Source organism: Rhinopithecus bieti, unplaced genomic scaffold (genome assembly GCF_001698545.2).
Source record: "Rhinopithecus bieti isolate Rb0 unplaced genomic scaffold, ASM169854v2 scaffold_42565, whole genome shotgun sequence".
Taxonomy (NCBI): domain Eukaryota; kingdom Metazoa; phylum Chordata; class Mammalia; order Primates; family Cercopithecidae; genus Rhinopithecus; species Rhinopithecus bieti.
Genome location: NW_016818029.1, coordinates 1,012,660 through 1,034,240, shown reverse-complemented (window position 1 = coordinate 1,034,240; position 21,581 = coordinate 1,012,660). Strand labels below are relative to the sequence as shown.

General features: G+C 42.6%; 1 protein-coding gene across 2 annotated transcripts in view; it reads left to right on the top strand.

Moving 5' to 3' along the window:
• The first annotated feature begins 675 nt into the window (after window positions 1-675).
• GYG1 (glycogenin 1) overlaps window positions 676-21,581 on the top strand; it is a 37,840-nt gene continuing 16,934 nt past the window's right edge. For both annotated transcript variants that reach the window (XM_017856556.1, XM_017856554.1), the window contains exons 1-5: window positions 676-913; window positions 3,427-3,562; window positions 5,917-6,091; window positions 6,352-6,514; window positions 19,241-19,367. In XM_017856556.1, the coding sequence (XP_017712045.1) occupies window positions 907-913; window positions 3,427-3,562; window positions 5,917-6,091; window positions 6,352-6,514; window positions 19,241-19,367 (608 nt within the window). In that variant the 5' untranslated portion in view covers window positions 676-906. The remainder of the gene's footprint in view (window positions 914-3,426; window positions 3,563-5,916; window positions 6,092-6,351; window positions 6,515-19,240; window positions 19,368-21,581) is intronic.

Sequence of the window (21,581 nt, the reverse complement as noted above, 5' to 3'; positions counted from 1 at the left end):
GAAAAGTTAGCACTTTGGAAGGCTAAGGCTGGCAGATCACTTGAGGCCAGGAGTCCCAGACCAGGCTGGTCCTCGTGTCGGGTACTAAAAGATACAAAAAAAAAAAAAAAAAAAAAAAAAAAAAAAGAAGAAGAAGGAAAATAATTTACGTTTTCTGTGCCGTCGTGCTCCTCGTTGTTAAGAGAAGTATATAACACCCGTCACTGAGTGTACAGGATTAAATGAGTTTACCTCTAGGCGATGCCGAGATTGATGCAGATGGCTCAAGAATTTAACACTTATACCAAATATTCCATGAGTAGTTTTTACGGGGGTTAAGGACAAAACCATGTGATACACTAAGGATGATTCATAGAGAGGCTGATCGAAATTCTGGGGGAAAAAAAAGCGAATTCCTATGTTTCATTCAAGCAGTTCAGACGCATGATTTGTTAACGTAGAGGATCTGGGGTTGTTGCTGTTTTTAAGGTTCCCTAAACCCTTGCTTCTTGGGGAGTTTGGATGCGCACTCAGCGCCCAAATCCCCCTTAACTCCTCGGTTTGCGGGCGAAACGGGGCGGGGGGGCGCGCTGAGGTTGACAAGAGCAGGGCCCCGGGGAAGTAAGACCCGAGGGCGCCGCGTGAGCCGCAGCCGGCAGCCGCAGCCTACCCGAGGTGAGGGAGGAGGAGCGCGCGGACGCGGCCCCGACCCGCGGGCCGCGGCCCCCGCCGCGCCGCCAGGCTGGGGAGGATGCGGCGGCAGCGAGAGCGTGCTGCGGGCCACCGTGACGGCCGGCGTATAAGAGCGCTTGGGGCAGACGCTCCGCTCCCCGCCGTGCCTCCTGCTGGCAGCGCTCTTCTCGGTGCCCTTCTCTGACCCACCCAAGCTGCGGGCTGTGCCCGGCGCGCTGCGCCCCCGCAAGCACCATGACAGGTACCGCCCCGCGCAGCCGCCGCCGCCAGCCCCGGGACTCCGGCTCCCTGCCCAGCCGCCGCCTCCTTCTCCGCCTCGCCCTCAGCCCCGGTGTCCCGGCAGGACGAACCGCCGCAAAGTTGCTTGGCTGGCCGCAGCAGGGCGTGCTTCTGCCTGCGTCAGCGCCGCCCGCCGCCGCCCCTGGAGCGCAGGGGATGGGGTAGCCGGGCAGAGCCGGCCCTCGCCGGAGCGCCTCGTCCTGTTCGTCTCCCTTGCCTCCTGCTCTCACGGCGAGAGGGCCGCGGGCGAGCAGCTGCGGCGGGGCCGTGTGGGGTGGGGAACCGTTCCCCTGGGGGTCCAGGCGGAGTCCGGGCGCAGCGGCATCTTGGGGAGCTGCACCGGCTCTAGCGGCCCGGAACTCCAGGAAAGCAGGGTCCCGAGGCGGGATACCGCGGCCTCCGCCCGCTCCGCCGCCCCCGTCCCGGCCCGCGGCCGGCCCCGCCCGCCCCGGCCCCGGCCCCGGCGGCCACGCCGAGCCTATTTTTAGGCCTTTGGGGCCGGGTTGCGGGAAGCCGGGAGTGGGACTAGCGTCCCCGGGCGCGGGCACCGTCAGGTGGGAGGGCGCCGGCTTTGGCTTCACTTGTTGCGAGGCGTCCGGGCCACTCCACGAGTCAGCCCCAGCACTGGGAAGCTCCGAGTTAGCTGGTCCTTCCGTGTCATTGAGGCTAATAGCCAGGGTTATTACAGCAATTGAACTGCCACAAAGATTGCAGGTGTAACCCAGAGTTCAGCCGTCTTTAGGAAGATTAAACTCCTACCCAGCTGTCATTGGTCTTTCTTGGTCATTTGTAATGTTGGCTAGTCTGGTGTTCTAACCTGTGTTCTATCCCTTATTTAATCTTGGAAATCATCTATATTCTTGCTTCCGTAAATCCTTGAATCCTGCTCACCTTACTACGTTTTTCTCCATTATCACCTGGAACCTGGACTTCATTTGGGTTAGATGATCGTTCATTTTGCCCAGCTTAAGTATTTTTGGTGCAGATTGACTGGGATGTTACCCATGTTATAATGGGCTGAAGATAATAGAAGCAAGTACAAGCGGATGTTGATGGGTCTGTCAAGGGACAGGTGTCACTGTTCAGAGCTGTCCTAGAGTGTGAGTGACTGGGAAGCTGGTGGCCCTTCGAGGGTGGGGAACCGGTCTTCCTACAACTTAGTAGTTGGCCTGCCATGGGAGAGGGCCTAATAAAATGTGTGAAGATGGCTCTCAGGTCAGCAGCCGAGGGATGCGCTGGCCCACTAGGCAACTTCCTCTCACGTTTCAGTGCAATTTCTACTGCTTCCAGTCTCCACCTTGGAAAATGGGCAAGGGAGAATGAGGAAACCCGGGTCAGAAAGAGAAGGACTTCATGACAAAATGTCCCAACTCCCTGGTTAGGCAACTGACACCTACCAGACCTTGATCTGAAGTGTCCTATGCATTTGGATGCCCACCAACTTGCTAATGTTTCTTGGAGATGGAACATGGCCCAGAATTGTCCCAGGGAATGACTGGAGAAATCTTGAAGCCTGTTCTAGGGGTCTTGGGAGGGTGGGGACTGTTTAGTAGGAAGAAAAATCCATGTGTTTACCTTCTCTTCTGGCAACTAAGTGATTATTGGAGATTGGGGTGCATGTCTGTTGGGTTGGGCGTGGGGAGGGGCAGGATGCAGGATGGACCTGCATCTTCTTCAAAGAAAAGCAGGCAGGTTGGTTAGGGCTTCGTGGGTGATCTCCAAATCTATTTATCAGTGATTGATCACTATTTAGATAGAAGCATCAAGGAGGGAAGGCCTCTCTGAGGAGCTGATATTTGAGGAGAGACTCAACGTTATTCTTCAGGGATATGGCGCAGGGGAGCTTTTGCTCCAGGTTGAGGAAACAGTTATGTATAAGATGCCTGGAGTTCAAAGCTACGGTGAGCTATGATCACACCACTCCACTCCAGCCTGGGTGACAGAGTGAGACCCTGTCTCAAAAAATACCTACATACATACATACATGCCTGAGGCATGGCATAAAGATAAGTACCAGAATGAAGAATATGGACTCTGCTTTCAGACTGTCTGAATTGAGTTTGACGGTTGTTTTTGTGCTTGTCTGAAAACACTGTCTACAGTACTTGATAGAAGAAACAGAAAATATACTACTTGATCTCTTCATTACCATCTGTTAATTGCCTGGAGTTCAAACTCTGGGTATTAAGCTATTGTTTTGTCTGAGAATTTAGCATGTCGGGACTCTAAGTTGGATTTAATTTCTGTAGCTTAATCAACCTCTTGAAGGTTGCCATCTGTGCCTGCTATGATCTTGAACCATTCTTGAAGTGGGTACTTAGGGTTTTCTCCCCAAAGGGGCTACAGCTTGATTCATAGAGAAAGTTGATGTTAGAGGAGCTGGTTTTGCTGAATTACTGTTTGAATGGGTTCCTGGGGAAAAGGTTTTCTCCAGGTAAGATATTGTAATGAGTGTTTTTTTTTCTTTGTATTAAGATCAGGCCTTTGTGACACTGACCACAAACGATGCCTATGCCAAAGGTGCCCTGGTCCTGGGCTCATCTCTGAAACAGCACAGGACCACCAGGAGGCTGGTCGTGCTCGCCACTCCTCAGGTCTCAGACTCCATGAGGTGAGGACCTCACTGCCGCCCCAGCATCCACAGGGGCTCTGACATCCTTCTCCCTGTTTCTGACATCATTGGACATTGAGGCCATGCTCTTTTCAGGAGTTGAGCCCGGGGTAGAGAAAAGTGAGAGATGCTGAGTGAAGGATTGCTGGATTTGAAACCTCCTCCTAGCTTTTGGGAGATATTCCAACTAAATTCTCTTCTGGAAGGTGGTGTACTGGCCCACACTTTCTGATTCCAACTAGGAGTGGAAGAAGGAGTCGTCTTCCTTCACTCCATCCCCTCTGGGTGATCTGAAGGAGGAGTGTGTCCGGCATTCCCTACTTACATGCACCTTTATGCAGTGACAATTCATGGACGTTCCTTGGGCTACATTGTTTCATGTTGCAAACTAGGGAAGCTCTCAGGTGACTTAGAAAAGTAGTTATTTTATCCATTGCCAGTTGACATCTGTAAGCTGAAGATCTTTATTTACAATATAATATACTAGAATCTTTACCAAAGGGCTTTCCAAACTAGGTTTTACTACGAGCAACACACTAAAGGGTATAAACTGCTTCGTGATCGGTTAGTTCACTTTGATCTGATGGAATTCAGTTTTGAAGTATTTGGGCCAGGTAAGATGGCTCACGCCTGTAATCTCAGCACTGTGGGAGGCCGAGGCAGTTGGATCACCTGAGGTGAGGAGTTCCAGACCAGCCTGACCAACATGGCGAAACCCTGTCTCTACTAAAAATACAAAACCTCGTTACTACTAAAAATACAAAAATTAGCTAGGCGTGGTGGCGCGTGCCTATAATCCCGGCTGCTTGGGGTTAGGGGCTGAGGCGGGAGAATCACTTGAACCCAGGAGGTGGAGGTTGCAGTGAGCCAAGATTGTGACAATGCACTTCAGCCTGGGCAACAGAGTGAGACTCTGTCTTAAACAACAGCAACAACAACAACAACAACAAATTAAAGTATCTGAATGAGCTACCTAGTCCCTAGTACTAACTTTAAAGTATCTGGGCGCATTAGTAACTTTGTGGTGTGTTTATTTTTGTGGTCTCCTGGCCCTCTAAGAAATTGAAAATGCCCTTTTTGTGACTTTTTTTTTTCTCCCAAAAAGTATAAGCACAGGCCAAGGGTCTCTAAAAAATAGGCATTCTGTATACATACGTATATCTTTCACACTAACACCCTTGTTCCTAAATGGTAATTTAGAAAGATGCCAAAAAGCCTGTCTCCTAATGTGTATGCCCTGATTTGTAGTCTACTAGAATATGTCTAAGAAACCAGATCTAGTCTTGCCTTTCCCGTAACCACCATCAGTTTACTTTGGTCAGTGATTCTCCTAACCATTTCTCTTCAAAAACATCAAGCTTACTGTGTGAACTGTAGCATATTTTTGTACAGCTTTGGAGACAATACAATACCACTTTTGTTCTGCATCTCTGATGTTGTTATAAACTTTTAGTATGATACGTTTTTACCCTATGTTTTTTCTTGTGCTCAATTTAGTGTCTTACTCACGTCTACCCTCCCGATCCACCATCAAGAACTTTCTAAAATAAAGCCTTAGTTAATTTGGGGCATAGAGAAGTGTTGTACCTCACAAACCAAAGTGAATCTCATTATATTTAAGCAAAGTGCTCAGCATGTAATAAACACTAGTTATATTGGATTCTACAAAATGGGCAACCGAATAAACGGAGCCCTTTATACATTTTTGCAAGCTATTTCCACAACCTACCTGCTATTCGGTGATACAATAAAATACAAAAACCCAGAAAATTTCTTCGTAATAGTATTTTTTTATTTTATTTATTTATTTATTTTTGAGACAGAGTCTCGCTCTGTCACCCAGACTGGAGTGTGGTGGCGCGATGTCGGCTTACTGCAAGCTCTGCCTCCCGGATTCATGCCATTCTCCTGCCTCAGCCTCCCAAGTAGCTGGGACTACGGGCACCTACCATCATGCCCAGCTGATTTTTTGTATTTTTAGTAGAGATGGGGTTTCGCTGTGTTAGCCAAGATGGTCTCAATCTCCTGACGACGTGATCCGCCCACCTTGGCCTCCCAAAATGCAGGGATTACAGGTGTGAGCCACCATGTCCGGCCTATAATAATGTTTTAAGACACACATTTCATCCTCACCATAAGCAGTTCTTATTACTTTAGTGAAGTTAACTGGACATGCAAATAAACACAATTTGTCCTGGAGTAAAATTACAACAGATTTAAGGATATATATTCTACCAAAGCAATACATTGTTCTAGTAATTGATGGAGCGGGTAATAAAGCATCAGTCTTGCATTAGTGGGTCACTTGTTCTGAAAAGATGCTAAGTGTGGTTTTCTGGAATTTATTTTGACAGAAAAGTTTTAGAGACAGTCTTCGATGAAGTCATCATGGTAGATGTCTTGGACAGTGGCGATTCTGCTCATCTAACCTTAATGAAGAGGCCAGAGTTGGGTGTCACACTGACAAAGCTCCACTGCTGGTCGCTTACACAGTATTCAAAATGTGTATTCATGGATGCAGATACTCTGGTGAGTGTGGCTTTGAGGGTAGAAAAGAAAGATATATATGGTAATAGAGACCTATTAGGCATTTGAGGAATGCTGTCAAGACTTGACAGCAAAGTTCGGATAGAACCACTGTCATGAAATATGTCAGGGGATGAAGGAGAGGAGGCCCAGGCTGCCTTACAGCTGTCACCATCTTTTGTGTTGGATGACATAGGGAGAACATAAGAAGGGTATTCTGCAGCAAAAACATTTCTGTAATGCTCTTTCTCCCCTTTGATCAGGTCCTAGCAAATATTGATGATCTTTTTGAGAGAGAAGAATTGTCAGCAGCACCAGACCCAGGGTGGCCTGACTGCTTCAATTCCGGAGTCTTCGTTTATCAGCCTTCAGTTGAAACATATAATCAGCTGTTGCGTCTTGCTTCTGAGCAAGGTAGTTTCGATGGTATGTATCTACTATCTTCATGTCTGATAAGCTGTGAATAATTATTATTTCTAGGGGCTGCTCTTCTCAGAAATATAATTGCTGTGGTTTATTCTGCCTGAAAGGTACAAGAGATGGAGCAAGCATTTTAAGTTGTGTTCTTTTGGGAAGAGTGTGTGTGTGTGTGTGTATGTAAATGCATCTTTTTCTATAGATGTGAAAGATTAAACTATGATAGGCAATTTTATAGGATTGTCTTTAAGTTGTCTTCCTGTATCTAATTTAGAGTATGATAAATGTACTGTGATTATTCAAAATTCAAAAGACTGAAAACTTTTAACATCTGTCTTAAACCTAAGTAAACGTAAGCTCAAGAGAGTTTGACAGTCCATTCCAGGAGGATTAAGCATTGTCACTATGGAAACTTGAGGAATAAGCCTGATAATTTGGGTCTCATTCTCGCAGGTGGCATAAAAAAGAAGATAGAAAGTTTATGTGAATAATCTTTGCTTCCAAACTGTCATTCTTTACAAGGCTGTGTGTCAGAGTGGTATCTGCAGGGCCAAAAAGTAGAACATTGTCAAAGTCAGCATCCATTTTCTGTAACATATAAATGTTTTTATAGTTATATTTATGTAACAGTTCTGTCTGTGATATAGGGTCTCATATCTTTTGGAGAAGTTGATCAAATGAATTAGTGTGCTTTCGTTTCAGGCCAATTTCTGAAACAACAAGCAATGTTTTTAAAAACAAAAACACACAGCACAAAACCATTAGTTAATATGCAGAAGGAGTTCTTTGAAAAATTATTTTTGATGGTTCTTTTGAATAAAGACCCAGAATAGAGGAGAAGAAGGACATTCTCTTAGAAATCCTCCCAGCCGTGACTCACTATCAGATATGTGACATTGTGGCAGAGCACAGTGCTGTGTGCTATTCACATGGGGTTGGGCCAGAGGCCCGAGCTCTGCTGGAGACACAGCGGGGGCTTCTTTCCTCCTCTCCCTGTCCCAAGAGTAGATCTGAGATTTGCAGTAAGTAGATCTTTTAGAAATAGCAGAAACAGCCTTTCTCATTTGACAAAAGATTCAATCCTGGGTGCGGATATGAGGATTCATTTTCATTAATTAGTTAGAAAGTTAAAAATCAAAATATTAAACTTTAAAAATGAAAACATTAGACCTGTAAGTTTGTTAGATTGCTGAGGTTAAGATACTGGAAGTTAAAACATTTCAAATTATACATAAAACTGAGATTGGGCTTTCATTGTTGCTATTCACAGAAATTGAATTCTTTTTAGTTATTTGGCTGAGGATTTGGGAATTGTGGCTATATGAATTGTAATTGAAAGTAATAAGGAAATTTAAGTCTCAGTTTTATTTCACTATTTAAACTACTAGTTTACACTGTAAGCTAGTAGTTCTCAAACAAGGGTGATTTTGTCCCCCAAAGGACATTTGGCAATGTCTGAAGACATTTTTGGTTGTTACAACTGAAGGGGGAGGGTGCAAAGGGCATCTGGTGATTGGAGGCCCTGGGATGCTAAACATCCTACAATGCATAAGACGATCTCCTACAGCAAAGAATTACCTAGCCCAGCATGTCAGTAGTGCTGAGGTTGCGAAACTCTGCTCTCTACATGCTCTAAAACAGAGCAGGGGTATCTGAACCATAATGTATGGCAGCATCTAACAAGAAGTGAAGTCTTGTTTTAAGCAACCTTAAAATAAGAAAATAATAATGTGTTAAATGTTCTCCATGGTCAAGACCAGATGAAACTTCTTCACTTTACTGACATGATTTTAGCTCCTGCTATTTTCCTTTCATAGAAGGAATGAAAGCTGTATTAGTATTTAAGTTCAAAAGATGTATTCCTTATTACTGCTGCTTATACTGAAACAGTTACCTTTGCATAAAAGGAAGAGGAGAGTGTTTTTAGCAGAAGTCCACTATTTGTCTTAACCTTCCCTTCAGAGTGTAGCTTTCTTCACCTCCTCTCCTAATTTGAAGGAAGTAAGTGTAACCCTGCCAGAAATTCAGTGTAACTCTTTTCAACTTCATTAAGTGAATCACATTCTAAAGTATATCTTGTGGCCTGCCAACTGCCTGAAATCACATGATTTTAATCATGTAAAGAGAATCCAATTTCTAACCTAGAATGCTATTAAATGTTATTGAGAGGTAAGACTTTGGATACCAAACAGTAGTGTGCCATGGTAAATTATCTAGGTTATAATTTGAGAATATGAAACTAATTAATTAACCTATTCTTTGTTAAGAAGCTTGGATGTGTGCAAAGTGTGCAACTAGGAAGCACTTTCTGCTTTTTCAGCCAAGATCTGAAACCACTATGAGATTCTGTCTGTGTCTCTAGCACATTTCATTATTCAGCAGCAGGTTTCCAGGTCCTGGCTGTCATCTGAGGTATTCCATTTACTGGCTCATTGGTGGTGAAGGACTGAATCTTCTCTGTTAATAGAAATTGAAAGAGGTAAAAAATCAGCTGAGAACTTATAGTTCTCAATATGTTGTTTAAATTCAGCAGAAGAATAAATTTAGCAGTTCTCGAATCAAAGGTTGTGCTCACTTGAAATATGTGTTAAGCTTTACTTAGCAAAGAAAGTTCACTCTTTGGGAGGCTGCTTCTCTCTGGAGGGGTTTACTATCCACTTGAATCAATGTGTAAACCATGTGACATAAAGATGTGTTGGACTTAACGATTGATAGCAATAAAATATTTCTTTATGGACAATGACTTTGTCTAATGGCAGTAACCTTTGCCTGTAGTTTTCAATATGTTATTATATAAAAAATATAGTAAAAGTAAATAATCTTAAAAATTAAGAATTATATAAAAAATAATTTTGGTTGGGTGTCATGCTATAGGCACTGATGAACATTTTCAGGTATTATTCCTTTCACAGTTACCCACATTTTCTCACAACCATAGTTTCTCCCTCCACCACCCCCATAGTCAGTTTTAAGTCCCAGAATTTTCAGCTCAGACCAGTTTTTCAGATGACTGTATCTCAGTGCGAATATCTTGCAGGTCATGCTTTTAACCTCTTTCCTGTGTTCAGCAGAAACTGGTGGGGCCTGGTGTCCACTGACAAGCCACATAGGCTGTTGATGGCTGAGCATTTGCAGCTGCTTTTGCAACCCTTCTCATGCAAAAGAGTGTGGCTGTCATTCTTCTAATCACCAGCCCTCTATTCACAGCCCCTCCAACTCTCTATTCTGTGACTCTGGCCAAGAGAATAATCCTAGTATGGCAAACCATACTAGGTACCTTGACTTCTCTTTCTTTCTAAAATTCTAGAATGTTAAAATTTAGAGCTGGTGACTATAAACCTAATTCATGGCTGGTGTCTAATTTTCCATAATGAAGAGTCAAGCTTCTATACTGTTGTATTTTCAAACTGTCTTGGCACTTACTTCATCACCATAATTACATATTTTCCGAAAAGTTGAACAATAGCTGTTGTGAAATAGTTATACACTAGTGTTGTATAGGATGTGACAAGATAAGGTTAACTGCAGGGCATGTTAGCAGTAAGAGGGGAAGAGAGAGAGCATTATATTCTAGGTTCTAATCAGTTTTGCTTCTGCCACGTCGATGAAATGAGGCTGATGAACTTGACTCTTAATTTGAAGAAATCAACCTGAATGCAAGTTGAGGTTTATTTTCTTTTCCCTTGTGACTAATGTATCTTAAGAGTGCTTGTATAGTTGAAGAGTTGAGTGCTTAAAAATTGTTGTCTATTTCATCCATATGTGTCAGTTTCAAAAACCTAGGTCAGAGGAATTCATATTTTCTAATTTGGAATATCCCTAAAAAACATCTTATACTCATTTTGATTACTGCAATGTAAATATCCTAAACTTTTGATTGGTGTACTGGAATTTTGGTCTGTAGTTGAATTTCTAGAAAGAAGAAAACATAGGATAGAATAAATTAGTGGCAGAATATTAGGTATGATTTATTTAAGTAGAGTCCAGGATCCGCTTTGAGGTCATTTTGTTTGTGTGTTCCAAATTCTAAGTGGTCATTGAGTCCCATAAGCAGAATACAGTAATGTTTTAAAATAATGTTTAACAGAAATGATTTGGTGCTACGTTCTATTAAAGTGTAAAATTGACCCCAGAGCTAGGTTTTAAAATCTTTGTAGTTAATTAGGCTTCATGTTGGACCTGCCCAAAAAAAGAATGAAGGACTGAGATATTTCAAGATAGTACTTGTCTTGTCCAAACCCAATGAGCTCAGAGATTTTGGTGTGCTTCACTTGGTTCCCTGACTTGATAGGTTGGCCTGGACAGTTATCTTACCATGGTGACTTCCCCCAGCCACCTAAGCACTAGGCTGCCTGTTCTAGTAATTTATCAGTTGTTTTGGAAATGACTGTTCTCTTGCATTTATGTCATTTTATTGATAGTTTAGATAAGTATCTTGAGGAAAAGCAAAAGCTATAACCTGTAATGACAAAATTGATGAGCACACATAAATGTTTTTCTTAAGAGCTATTGTTATCTCATTGTACCCATGAATATATTTTTTAACTTAGCCACCTGTCTCCAGCTTTGTAACTGTCAGAGATCATGACCCTGTGAGAAATAGAGGAGGAGGAAGCGACTAATGTGTTATATGTGTGCAGGCTCTTATGCTGGTCATTTTACCTACTTTTTTACTTATTTCTCAACAGTCCTGTGAGGTAAGCATTCATACATCCATTCATATAACAAATATTCATTGAGAGCCTACTATCTAGCTAGCACTGGGGACCTGCCATTGTTACAGTTCAGGACAGCAGCTTGCCTGGTGTCCCTGAGCTGAGGCAAAGCCAGGTCTGAACCAGGGTCCTTCTGAGCTCTGGTTGGGCTATGTGTTGCGGGGAGGAGAGGTGGAGTGGGTAGTGGTGGTGGTGGGTGGTTTTTCCATTCCCAGTTCTCTCATATGGCAGTATTCTTTTTTTTTTTTTTTTTTTTTTTTTTTTTTGGAGACGGAGTCTCGCTCTGTTGTCGCCCGGCTGGACTGCAGTGGCCGGATCTCAGCTCACTGCAAGCTCTGCCTCCCGGGTTTACGCCATTCTCCTGCCTCAGCCTCCCGAGTAGCTGGGACTACAGGCGCCAGCCACCTCGCCCGGCTAGCTTTTGTATTTTTTAGTAGAGACGGGGTTTCACCGTGTTAGCCAGGATAGTCTCGAACTCCTGACCTCGTGATCCGCCAGTCTCGGCCTCCCAAAGTGCTGGGATTACAGGCTTGAGCCACCGCGCCCGGCCCGGCAGTATTCTTAAGTATGTATCCTGAGAATAATACAGGATGGAGGAAGAGCCTTATTACCTTGGCTTTATGTCAGGTTAATTAAGTAATTTCTCTGAGTAGACAGAGCAGCTTGTATATTCGTCATTTTACAAATGAAGGAATGGAGGCTCAAGTCTTCTATCTCTATTGCTACTATTCCTCTCCTCTGATCCAAAATACCTAAAAATACTTTGTCATTTAAAATCAGCAGCACAGTTCATCGTCGTGCATTGTTTTATGGAGTCTGGAAGTATTTTTGAAAGTGTTACTGTCACCTGTATTTCTGTAGTAGGTCCATTCATTATTTCAAACATCATTTTAATTTCTAATCTGGGAAGATCCTAAATTTAAGGGGCAAAAATAGACTGGTAAGTAATACACATTTTATTCCTGCCTCTATAAAGTTTATATTCTGAGACCTTACAGACATTTAACAACTAGTACACAGTTATGTAATCATGATTCTAGTAAGTTCAGAGTACTAAGAGTCCAGACTAGGAGGACCTGCCTTCAACTGAGAAACTGACAATTTAAGCCAAGAATAAATGTTTTCTTGCATGTATGTAATAATTAATGGCTTGATACTTAATAATCTTTTAACAAAATAGTGAAAAACAAAAGCTATAACATGAAGTAGTAAAATAAATCAGTTATTCTTGGCTTAAATGGGTTGAGGCCAGTGAGATGCAGTGATGCTGGGGCCCAAGCTCCAAGTGCATGGATTTCCATAAGCCACCTTGGGTTAATCTCATGATCCTCAGTAAATCTCATAAAAATATCCTCAAGAGCTGGGCTTTCATAAGCTGTAATTTATTAATCCTTAGCATGCTCACTATAGGCAGTAATGATTATATCTGCCAAGCATTTTGTAGGAAGTTAGTTTTTAAAAAAAAGTGTCCAGGTGCAGTGGCTCATGCCTGTAATTCCAACATTTTGGGAGGCCGAGGCAGGCGAATCACTTGAGGTCAAGAGTTCCAGACCTGCCTGGCCAAAATGATTAAACCCCGTCTCTACTAAAAATGCAAGAATTAGCTGGATGTAGTGGCATGTGCCTGTAGTCCTGGCTTCTTGGGAGACTGAGGTGGGAGAATCACGTGAACCCTGGAAGCAGAGGCAGTGAGCTGAGGTCGCACCACTGCACTCCAGCCTGGGTGACAGAGCGAGACTGTCTCAATAAATTAATAAATAGATAGAGGTGAGTCACGTGTTCGTGTCAGTCCTTGTTTCTAGCTCAGTTATAGTATAAAGCACATTTTATTTTAAATGTTTTTTTTTTTTTTGAGACAGAATTTCGCTGTTGTTGCCCAGGCTGGAGTGCAATGATGCGATCTCGGATCTCGGCTCACTGCAGCCTCTGTCTCCTGGGTTCAAATGATTCTCCTGCCTCAGCCTCCTGAGTAGCTGGGATTACAGGTGCCTGCCACCATGCCCAGCTAATTTTTGTATTTTAGTAGAGATAGGGTTTCACCATGTTGGCCAGGCTGGTCTTGAACTCCTGACCTCAGGTGATCCGCCTCAGCCTCCCAAAGTGCTGGGATTACAGGTGTGAGTCACCATGCCTGACCTTTTACTTTATTTACTTTGTCCATCTGTCCCCTTTTGGATTTTGAAGTATCTGAGAGTTGGAACCTATCTGAATCTTCCTATTATGTGAATACCAAATTTATATAATGTTAGACATTTTTTATAGAAATGACATTTTTAAGAGTTATTATCCTTTGTTATGATAAAGTCATTCTTCGAAAGATTGTGGTGCTTCTCAAATTTTAATATGCAGACAAATTCCCTAGGGATTAAAATGTGGATTCTGATTCTGTAGGTCAGGTGGGGCTCAACAGTGCATTTCTTTCAAGCTCCCAGGTGATGCCCATGCTGCTGGAACCCAGGCCACAGCTTGAGGAACACTATTATAGGGGGAGCATTCCTTTGACTGAGATGCTGGGGCTCATGTCTAAACCAGAATTAACTCACTGCCCTGTTACCCACAGTAGACAAGTCAGCTGCCAGCAAACTATGGAAGAGCATGCAAAGTACATGAGCATTAAACAAATGCACAGATTTAAAAAGACACCACTTAATTCTGTTTCTGTCTTAGGAAACAAATAGGCCCAGTTTCTGATCAATGCTGTGGTGTGTCCATGGTTACCAGGTATGTGACCCTGCTCAAAAGACAGAAAGTACCAAGTCTGTAGTTGCAAGGTGATTACGTAGCATTTGGGCAGCTGGGTGGAAGGATGATTAAGAATGAGATACTTGCTTTTGTTTGCAAAACAGATGCAATGTGCCCCTTGTTCATTTCCTTTCTCCCGGTCTCTCACCTGTGTTACCACACCCTGGCGTACTGGATCACAGCTGCTAGTGATGCCTGCTAATCATGTTTGTTGGCTCTGAGATGAGTGAGATTAAAAGTATCTTAACCTGTCAGATTAAATAAAGCTGCCTCTGGAAGTCTGACTAAAACGTGTTGGACAAAAGTTGTAGGGTTTTTGTTATGGAAATTCAGCAGTCTTTAGGGCATCCTTGTATGTGTTCTAACATAGATGTGCCTAAATTTGCATTTTGCTTTGAACTGTGCTATCATTTAAAGATTTTTCTAAAGAGAGGATATTGATAACACCATACATAGATTTTTCTGATGAAGTTAAAACATTTGCCTGACCTTGAAATGTTGAGCTGTGCATTTGGGAAAAGATGGTTAAGATTTCTAGACCGCTGAATTTAAAAATTCAGCTACAGACTTCTAGATGGTATTTAATTTATTTTTAATCCACAATTTTGGACTAAATAATAAACCTTTGTAGTCACATAGCGAGGTCAGTGGCCCTGGAAGTTTTACGACCTGTATTGTCCCCTCCAGAGCCAAGGTTCTTGTTGAGTGTTACAGGATTTGCCAATTGAACAGGCACCGTTGATTCACCAGTTCTGCTTCAGTGCCTTTTCTCTTCCTCCTGGCTCATTTTCTGTACAACCAGTGCTTTCCAGCCTCCCTGTGGCACACAGCTGATGGGCAGATGATGTTTGTAGGGTACCTGTGGGTAAACAGAAACGGCCTGTTGTGGCCAAAGGCAGCCAGCCAGGGACTTTGAGGGATCAGCAGCTCTGACTCCTGTTTCCCAGGCTCACACAGGTCGGATTTGGAAGTTCTACTTTACAACTACGATTTAGGCCTCCATGGAATTAGATTTCTTTACTGCATTGTGTGTAGCTGTTAGTCATTTTAAGTGGAATTGCTTCGGTTAAAGGTCTTACAGTGTCCAGGTTCTCAAATGGGATAAATGTGTAGAGTTTTATTATTAATAATCCTTTATAACCTACACATTTTTTTTTTGGTAGTATGCTTCATAATAAAAATTAAAAGTAAGAATATTTAGAAAGAAAAGGTCTAAGCACAGTTCTCATTCTTGCCTCTAGTTGTATTACTAATATTTTAGCATTACAAGAGTAATATAATATTAGGAAAAATGGGGGGAAGGAACATCTATTATACCAATCCCCTAATGCAATTACTATTATTTTATTTACTTTCGTTTAATATAAATGTTCATTAATGTTTATGTTCTTAGTTTTAATCACAATGTATGTAGCTGTATATCTTTATATTACACAGTGTACTGATGTTGTCTTTATAGACATTAGTTTTAATTGCTGAATAATATTCCATGAGTAGTTAGTATTACAATATACTAAGTATTCCTGTATGGTAGAATGTAAGTCGTTTAAATTTTTTCTGCTGTTACAGAATATTTTCAAGATTCTTGCATTCATTCCATAAATAATTTGCTAAGTGTAAGGCATTCTGCTACATGTTAGCATTATAATGGTAAGCAAAAAGCCATAATCCCTGTTCTTGTGGAATTTAGCATCTAATTCCTGATTGTATTTTGCACATTAATTGTAAGAGTTTTTTAAAAACCTGTTCATTTTGAGAGAACTGTAGATTTCCATGCAGCTGTAAGAAATAACACAGAGAGATCCCATGTACGCTTCATCTGTTTTCCCCCAGTGGTAATACCTTACATAACTAAAATGTGTCACCCCACCCAGGAGATTGACATTGGAACAATCCACCAATCTCACTCAGATATCTCACCAGTTTTGTATGTATTCCCTTTTTTATGTGTATACGTGTGTATATATGCACTTTTGGTTTTTATGCAACTTTATCACATATGTAGATTGGTGTGACCACCACCATAGTCAAGATGCAGAGTAGTTCCATCACAAGAACCTTCATCATATTCTTTTTTTTTTTTTTTTTTTTTTTTTTTTTGAGATGAAGTCTCACTTTGTCACCCCACCTCGAGTGCAGTGGTGTGAGCTCAGCTCACTGCAACCTCTGCCTCTCAGGTTCCAGCTATTCTTCTGCTTCAGCCTCCCAAGTAGCTGGGGCTACAGGCGTGTGCCACCACGCCCAGCTAATTTTTGTATTTTTAGTAGAGACGGGGTTTCACCATATAGGTCAAGCTGGTCTTGAACTCCTGACCTCGTGATCCGCCCGCCTCACCTTCCCAAAGTGCTGGGATTATAAGCATGAGCCACCGCTCCTGGCCTGTCATATTCTTTTACAGCCACAACTGCATCTCTCATTCTTTCCCTCTCCCCTGGCAACCATTAATTTGCTTCCTATCTCTGTAATTTTATTATTTGATGTTATATAAGTGAAATTACATAGTATGTAACTTTGTGAGATTGGAGTTTTTCACTCTGTAATTAATTTAAGATTCATCTAGGTTATTATATCTCTAGTTTGTTCCATCTTATAGCTGAGAAATATTCCACATGGATGTGCCATATCCATATACCTGTTGAGTGACATTGGAGCTGTTTTTAGTTTGTACTATTATGAACAAAGCTGCTATGAACATTTCCTTAGCTTTTTTTCCTGTTCCCATGGAACTGATTGGCAGTATTTTGATGATTATGTGTGAAAGGAAATTAGTTAAGACTTCAGGCCTCTATACCTCAGCCATTAGTGTCTAGTCCCACGTTTGGGGTATCTTTGTAGAATCCAAAATAAGCCTTTAATGAATAGCATGATGTTTTGGCTTCGATAGTTTGTGCCTCAAAATACATTAATTTGCCTATATAGCTAAAATTGTCTTTAGTTCTCATGTCTGTCCATTGTCTTAGTCTATTCAGGCTGCTATAATGAAATATCATAGATTAAATGGCTTATAGAAGAAATCTATTTCTCACCGTTCTAGAGGCTGGGAATTCCAAGATTAAGGTGCCAGCATATTCAGTGTCTGGAGAGGGCCAATTTCCTGGGTCATAGACAGCTTTTTTATTTATTTATTTTGTTGTTATAACTGCTGCATGTGGCAGAAGAGGTGAGGGACCTCTCTTGGGCCTCTTTTGTAAGAGCACAAATCCTGTGCATGAGGGCAGAGCACTCATGACCTAATGACCTTCCGAAGGCGTCACTCCAGATACCATCAACTTTGGGGTTAGGATTTCAGTGTAGGAATTCGGGGGTATCTAAACATTGAGTCCATTGCATTTTTGTAACAGTGAAGCATATTCTGTTGCCATCTTTATTGTATCCTTTAGAACTTATAAGAGTGAAACTGATTTTCTGTTGTTCCTCCCTTGAGGAACAGAGACCTGTCAGGGGTGCTGTTTAAGGAGGGCTTTTCTCATAGACAATAAGTGAATGCCTTTGATTCTTAGAGTTGATTGAAGGTATTTGGAAAGGATAGAATACGCAGAGGGTGGATAAGGTACACTTGGACTTTAAACCTAAAGTCCTGATCTTATTACTTAACTCCAAAAATTAAATAGATCTCTAGATTTTTGAAGTCTCCTTGAAAGCTAAGGATAATTGAATAGTGATGACAGCCAACTGGACTTGTTGTATGTTGAGAAAGGAGCTGGATTTTTTGGCAAAGGAGGCTGAGGAGAGGAGTGACTATGCAGTATTCCTGCCTGACACTTAGAGCAGGTGTCTCCCTGCCTGCCATCCCCATACACACTCGCAAGTATGCTCTCATGCACATGCACACATACTGTTAACTCCTGTTCTGCTGCTTGGGAGACTGGTTCTGAGCGTGTTTTCTGAAATCTCATGAGTCTAAAATAGAAAGCACATGAAATACATGGAAGAATGTGTCTTGTGTTGTTTTTATTTCTTTTGAATGAATGGCCGTGATCCCCACTTTCTGAGGAAGATATGAAGTCCAGGAACCCCAAGGACTGAGCAGACACTTTGCTGTATCATTGCAGCTGACGCTGGCCACAGTGGTGACTGAGCAGGATCTGCCCAGAGACTTTTGGTCAGTGGTGGGAGAGTGCACCATAGGATTAATGTGGCCTTGTGGGCCCTCTGTTGATAAGCCAACAGTTGTGGGCCCTGGAAAACAATTTTGTTGTTCCAGTTTGCTCTCTTTTACTTTTTGATTGTTTTTGTCCTATTACACTCAGGGGAAAGTCTGAAATCTTTAACTGGAAATAAAGTGTAAAACCTGATCCCTATGTGGTCTGGTCCCTGCCGCCTTCTCTGAGACTCACCTGGTGCCATGCGATTCATTCCCGCCAAGTCCATTTACTCAGGCCACCTTCCAGGCCTTCTATCCATAGCCTCATGCTCCTGCCCACCACAGGTCTGTGGTGTGCGCTATTTTTGTTCTGCCTGGAACACTGTGCCCTGTCTTTCCCCCATCTGCATTTTTCAGGTGTGCCTGTGCACCCCTCAGATACTGGTTTAAACACAACTTCCTTGCGGAAGCCTTCCTTCACCCATCAGATGTAGCCCAAGCCACTTCTATGTGTGCCTATAGTGCCATGTACATTCCTTCACTGCATTCATCTCCATCTGTGTGATGTTTGTTGACTTGATTTGCTGCTATTGGTGTCTCCCACCTGACCCTTGTGAAGACAGTGACCATATCTCTTTGTGCACTGTTGACTCTGCACTGCCTAGTACAGTATCTGATACATAGTAGCTGCTCAGTAGATATTGGTTGAATTAATGAGTTAAATCAGGGAAATGGCCACTCCCTAAAATGTTTTTAATTGGTGTGTCAAGGAACTTATTCAAAAATGGGGGCTGGGCGTGGTGGCTCACACCAGTAGTCCTTACATTTTGGGAGGCCAAGGCGGGTGTATCACATGCGATCAGGGGTTTGAGACCAGCCTGGCCAACACGGTGAAACCCCATCTCTACTAAAAGTACAAATATTAGTCTGGCGTGGTGGCGTGCACCTGTAGTCCCAGCTACTTGGGAGGCTTAGACAGGAGAACTGCTTAAACCCAGGAGACAGAGGTTGCAGTGAGCTGAGATTGTGCCACTGCACTCCAGCTTGGGTGGCAGAGTGAGACTCCATCTCAGAAAAAAAATAAAATAAAAATGGAATTAGTGTCTATTTTTAAAGGTCCAGTTATGTGCTCCTATAAAATTATTAAACTGTCATAGAGATCTGTTAACTGATTTATATATTTTTTTCTTTTAGGTGGGGACCAAGGCATACTGAACACATTTTTTAGCAGCTGGGCAACAAGAGATATCAGAAAACACCTGCCCTTTATTTATAACCTCAGCAGCATCTCTATATACTCCTACCTCCCAGCATTTAAAGTGTAAGTGCAAATGGTTTAACTGTTGTTGGAGATGTTGAGGGAAGAGAAATGGGGTGTAAAATTTGGGGGCTGCCTCATTGTCATTCTGAGGGAAATAACAGGTAGATACTTTGAGGAAAGTTTCTCTTAATAAGAACTGTGGCTGCAATGGGGAGAGACCTTGATGTTACCGATTGCCTTATGCTTGACCCTAGGGTACTTAGCTGCCTTTGGGACAGGGTTCCCATCAGTTTCTGGGGTTCATGGCCCTCTGGTAAGTTATTCATATGTCATGGTCAAAAACACAGACTCTTAAGCTCTGCAGACTTACAACTTGGAGGAGTTGAGTTTGTGCTCTAACTCAGTGTCTTCCCTGTACTGTCTGCTGAGCTTTGGTTTCCTTCACCTGCAAAAAGGTGTTAAAAGCTCCCGCAGAGTTGTTGTGGGGATTAAGCTAGATGCAGGCAGCAGTGTGCTGCTGTGGCTAAGAGTAAGGACTCTGGAACTAGATGACCTCACTTCACATCCTGCAGTGACCACTTCCTGGATGGTGACCTTGGCCTACTTACTGAACTTTTGCCTCCATGTCTTCATAGGGTTATTGTGGGCATTAAGGGAGGTCATCATGTAGCATGGTTAGAAGAGGGCCTGGTCTACCCAAGTGCTCAGTACGTGTTAGGTTGTTAGTCATTTTTGTTTGAGAGAGGCAGTATAGTGTTCAGAGTAATTCATAAACCAGAAAGGCAGGGCATATGTTCTCACTCTGCCATTTATCTGCTACATGACTTAAGACTTGGTGCCTCAGCTCCTCCATATGTAAAACAAGGAAGAAAATAGTACCTACCTCACAGGGTTGTCAGGAGGATGAAGAAAATTAATACATATAAAGTGCTCAGTGGACGTTTGTTGTTTTTGGTAATGTGCTTGTTTAGCACTCACGGTCCCTGGTGCAGTTCCTTTTTTTTTTTTTTGAGTCAAAGTCTCACTTTGTTGCCCAGGCCGGAGTGCAGTGGCATGATCTTGGCTCACTGCAACCTCTGCCTCCGGGTTCAAGTGATTCTCCTGCCTCACCATCCCTAGTAACAGGGATTACAGGCATGCGCCACTACACATGGCTAATTTTTGTATTTTTAGTGGAGATTGGGTTTCACCACATGGGCCAGGCTGGCCTTGAACTCTTGACCTCAGGTGATCTGCCCACCTTGCCTTCCCAAAGTGCTGGAATTACAGGCTTGAGCCACTGCTCCTGGCCTCTGGTGCAGTTCTGATACACCTTACAGCTAATACAGCCTTGTTGCAATGTTTATCTCACTGTTAGGGACAGGATCCTATTATTTAGCCTCTGACTCATTTGTGTTTAACTAAGAGGATGATTTAGATTTCTTGAACAGGGGCCTAGCTGTCAGGTTGATCCTGAGACAGTCGTGAGCAGCAAAGCCCTTCACTGAGTTGGGCCAATCTCTGTCCCATATGGACATTCCTGAGTTAGCGGAAAACAAAGGGCCTTTCACTCCTCATATTTCATTGTCCAAAGTGTTTTCCATAAGTCTTACACCACAGTAATGAGCATGTCTGGCTTTTTGTAGCAGCAATGTTTCCTTTTCTGTTCTTTTCTGGGAAGAGTCTATCAACGTCCTCCAGATAAGGATTAGAAGCATCTTGTGTTCTTTCCTCCCTAACTGTTCCCTTGGCATATGTCTCCAACATATTACATTCTCTTCCCTTTGTACAATGGGAACAAGCAGACTCTTAAACACACCAGCTGTGTTCTGAGGAAAGCAAACAACAGGATTCACTGTCAAGGGAGGAATAGGAGAAGCATTATTTTCACCTCTCAGTCCTTGGCCTTGTAAAATACAAACCTGTCTCACATGGAAATGTGAACCTGATCCATTTTAATCCTTACTTATAACCCTGCTAGTTTGAATAGTGTTCCTGCAAACTATGACAGTATGACCCCTAGAGCTGAATTTGTCTATAATAGGACATTTGCTTATAGTTCAATTGATTAAATTCAGTTTAGCAAGCAAAAAGATGACAGTGCAGAGGGGAAAGACTTTTGAATAGTGTGGCTATTCCACTCAGTCTTGCACAGTGAGCGTGTGGTTCTGTTTAACTCCATCTGTTTTCCACCTTACTACCATTGAGCACATTGTACCTTTCGGGGATAGCCTGGTTTATGCAGACACTGCTTGCAGTACTTTTATTTTTTTTTATTTTATTTTATTTTTGAGA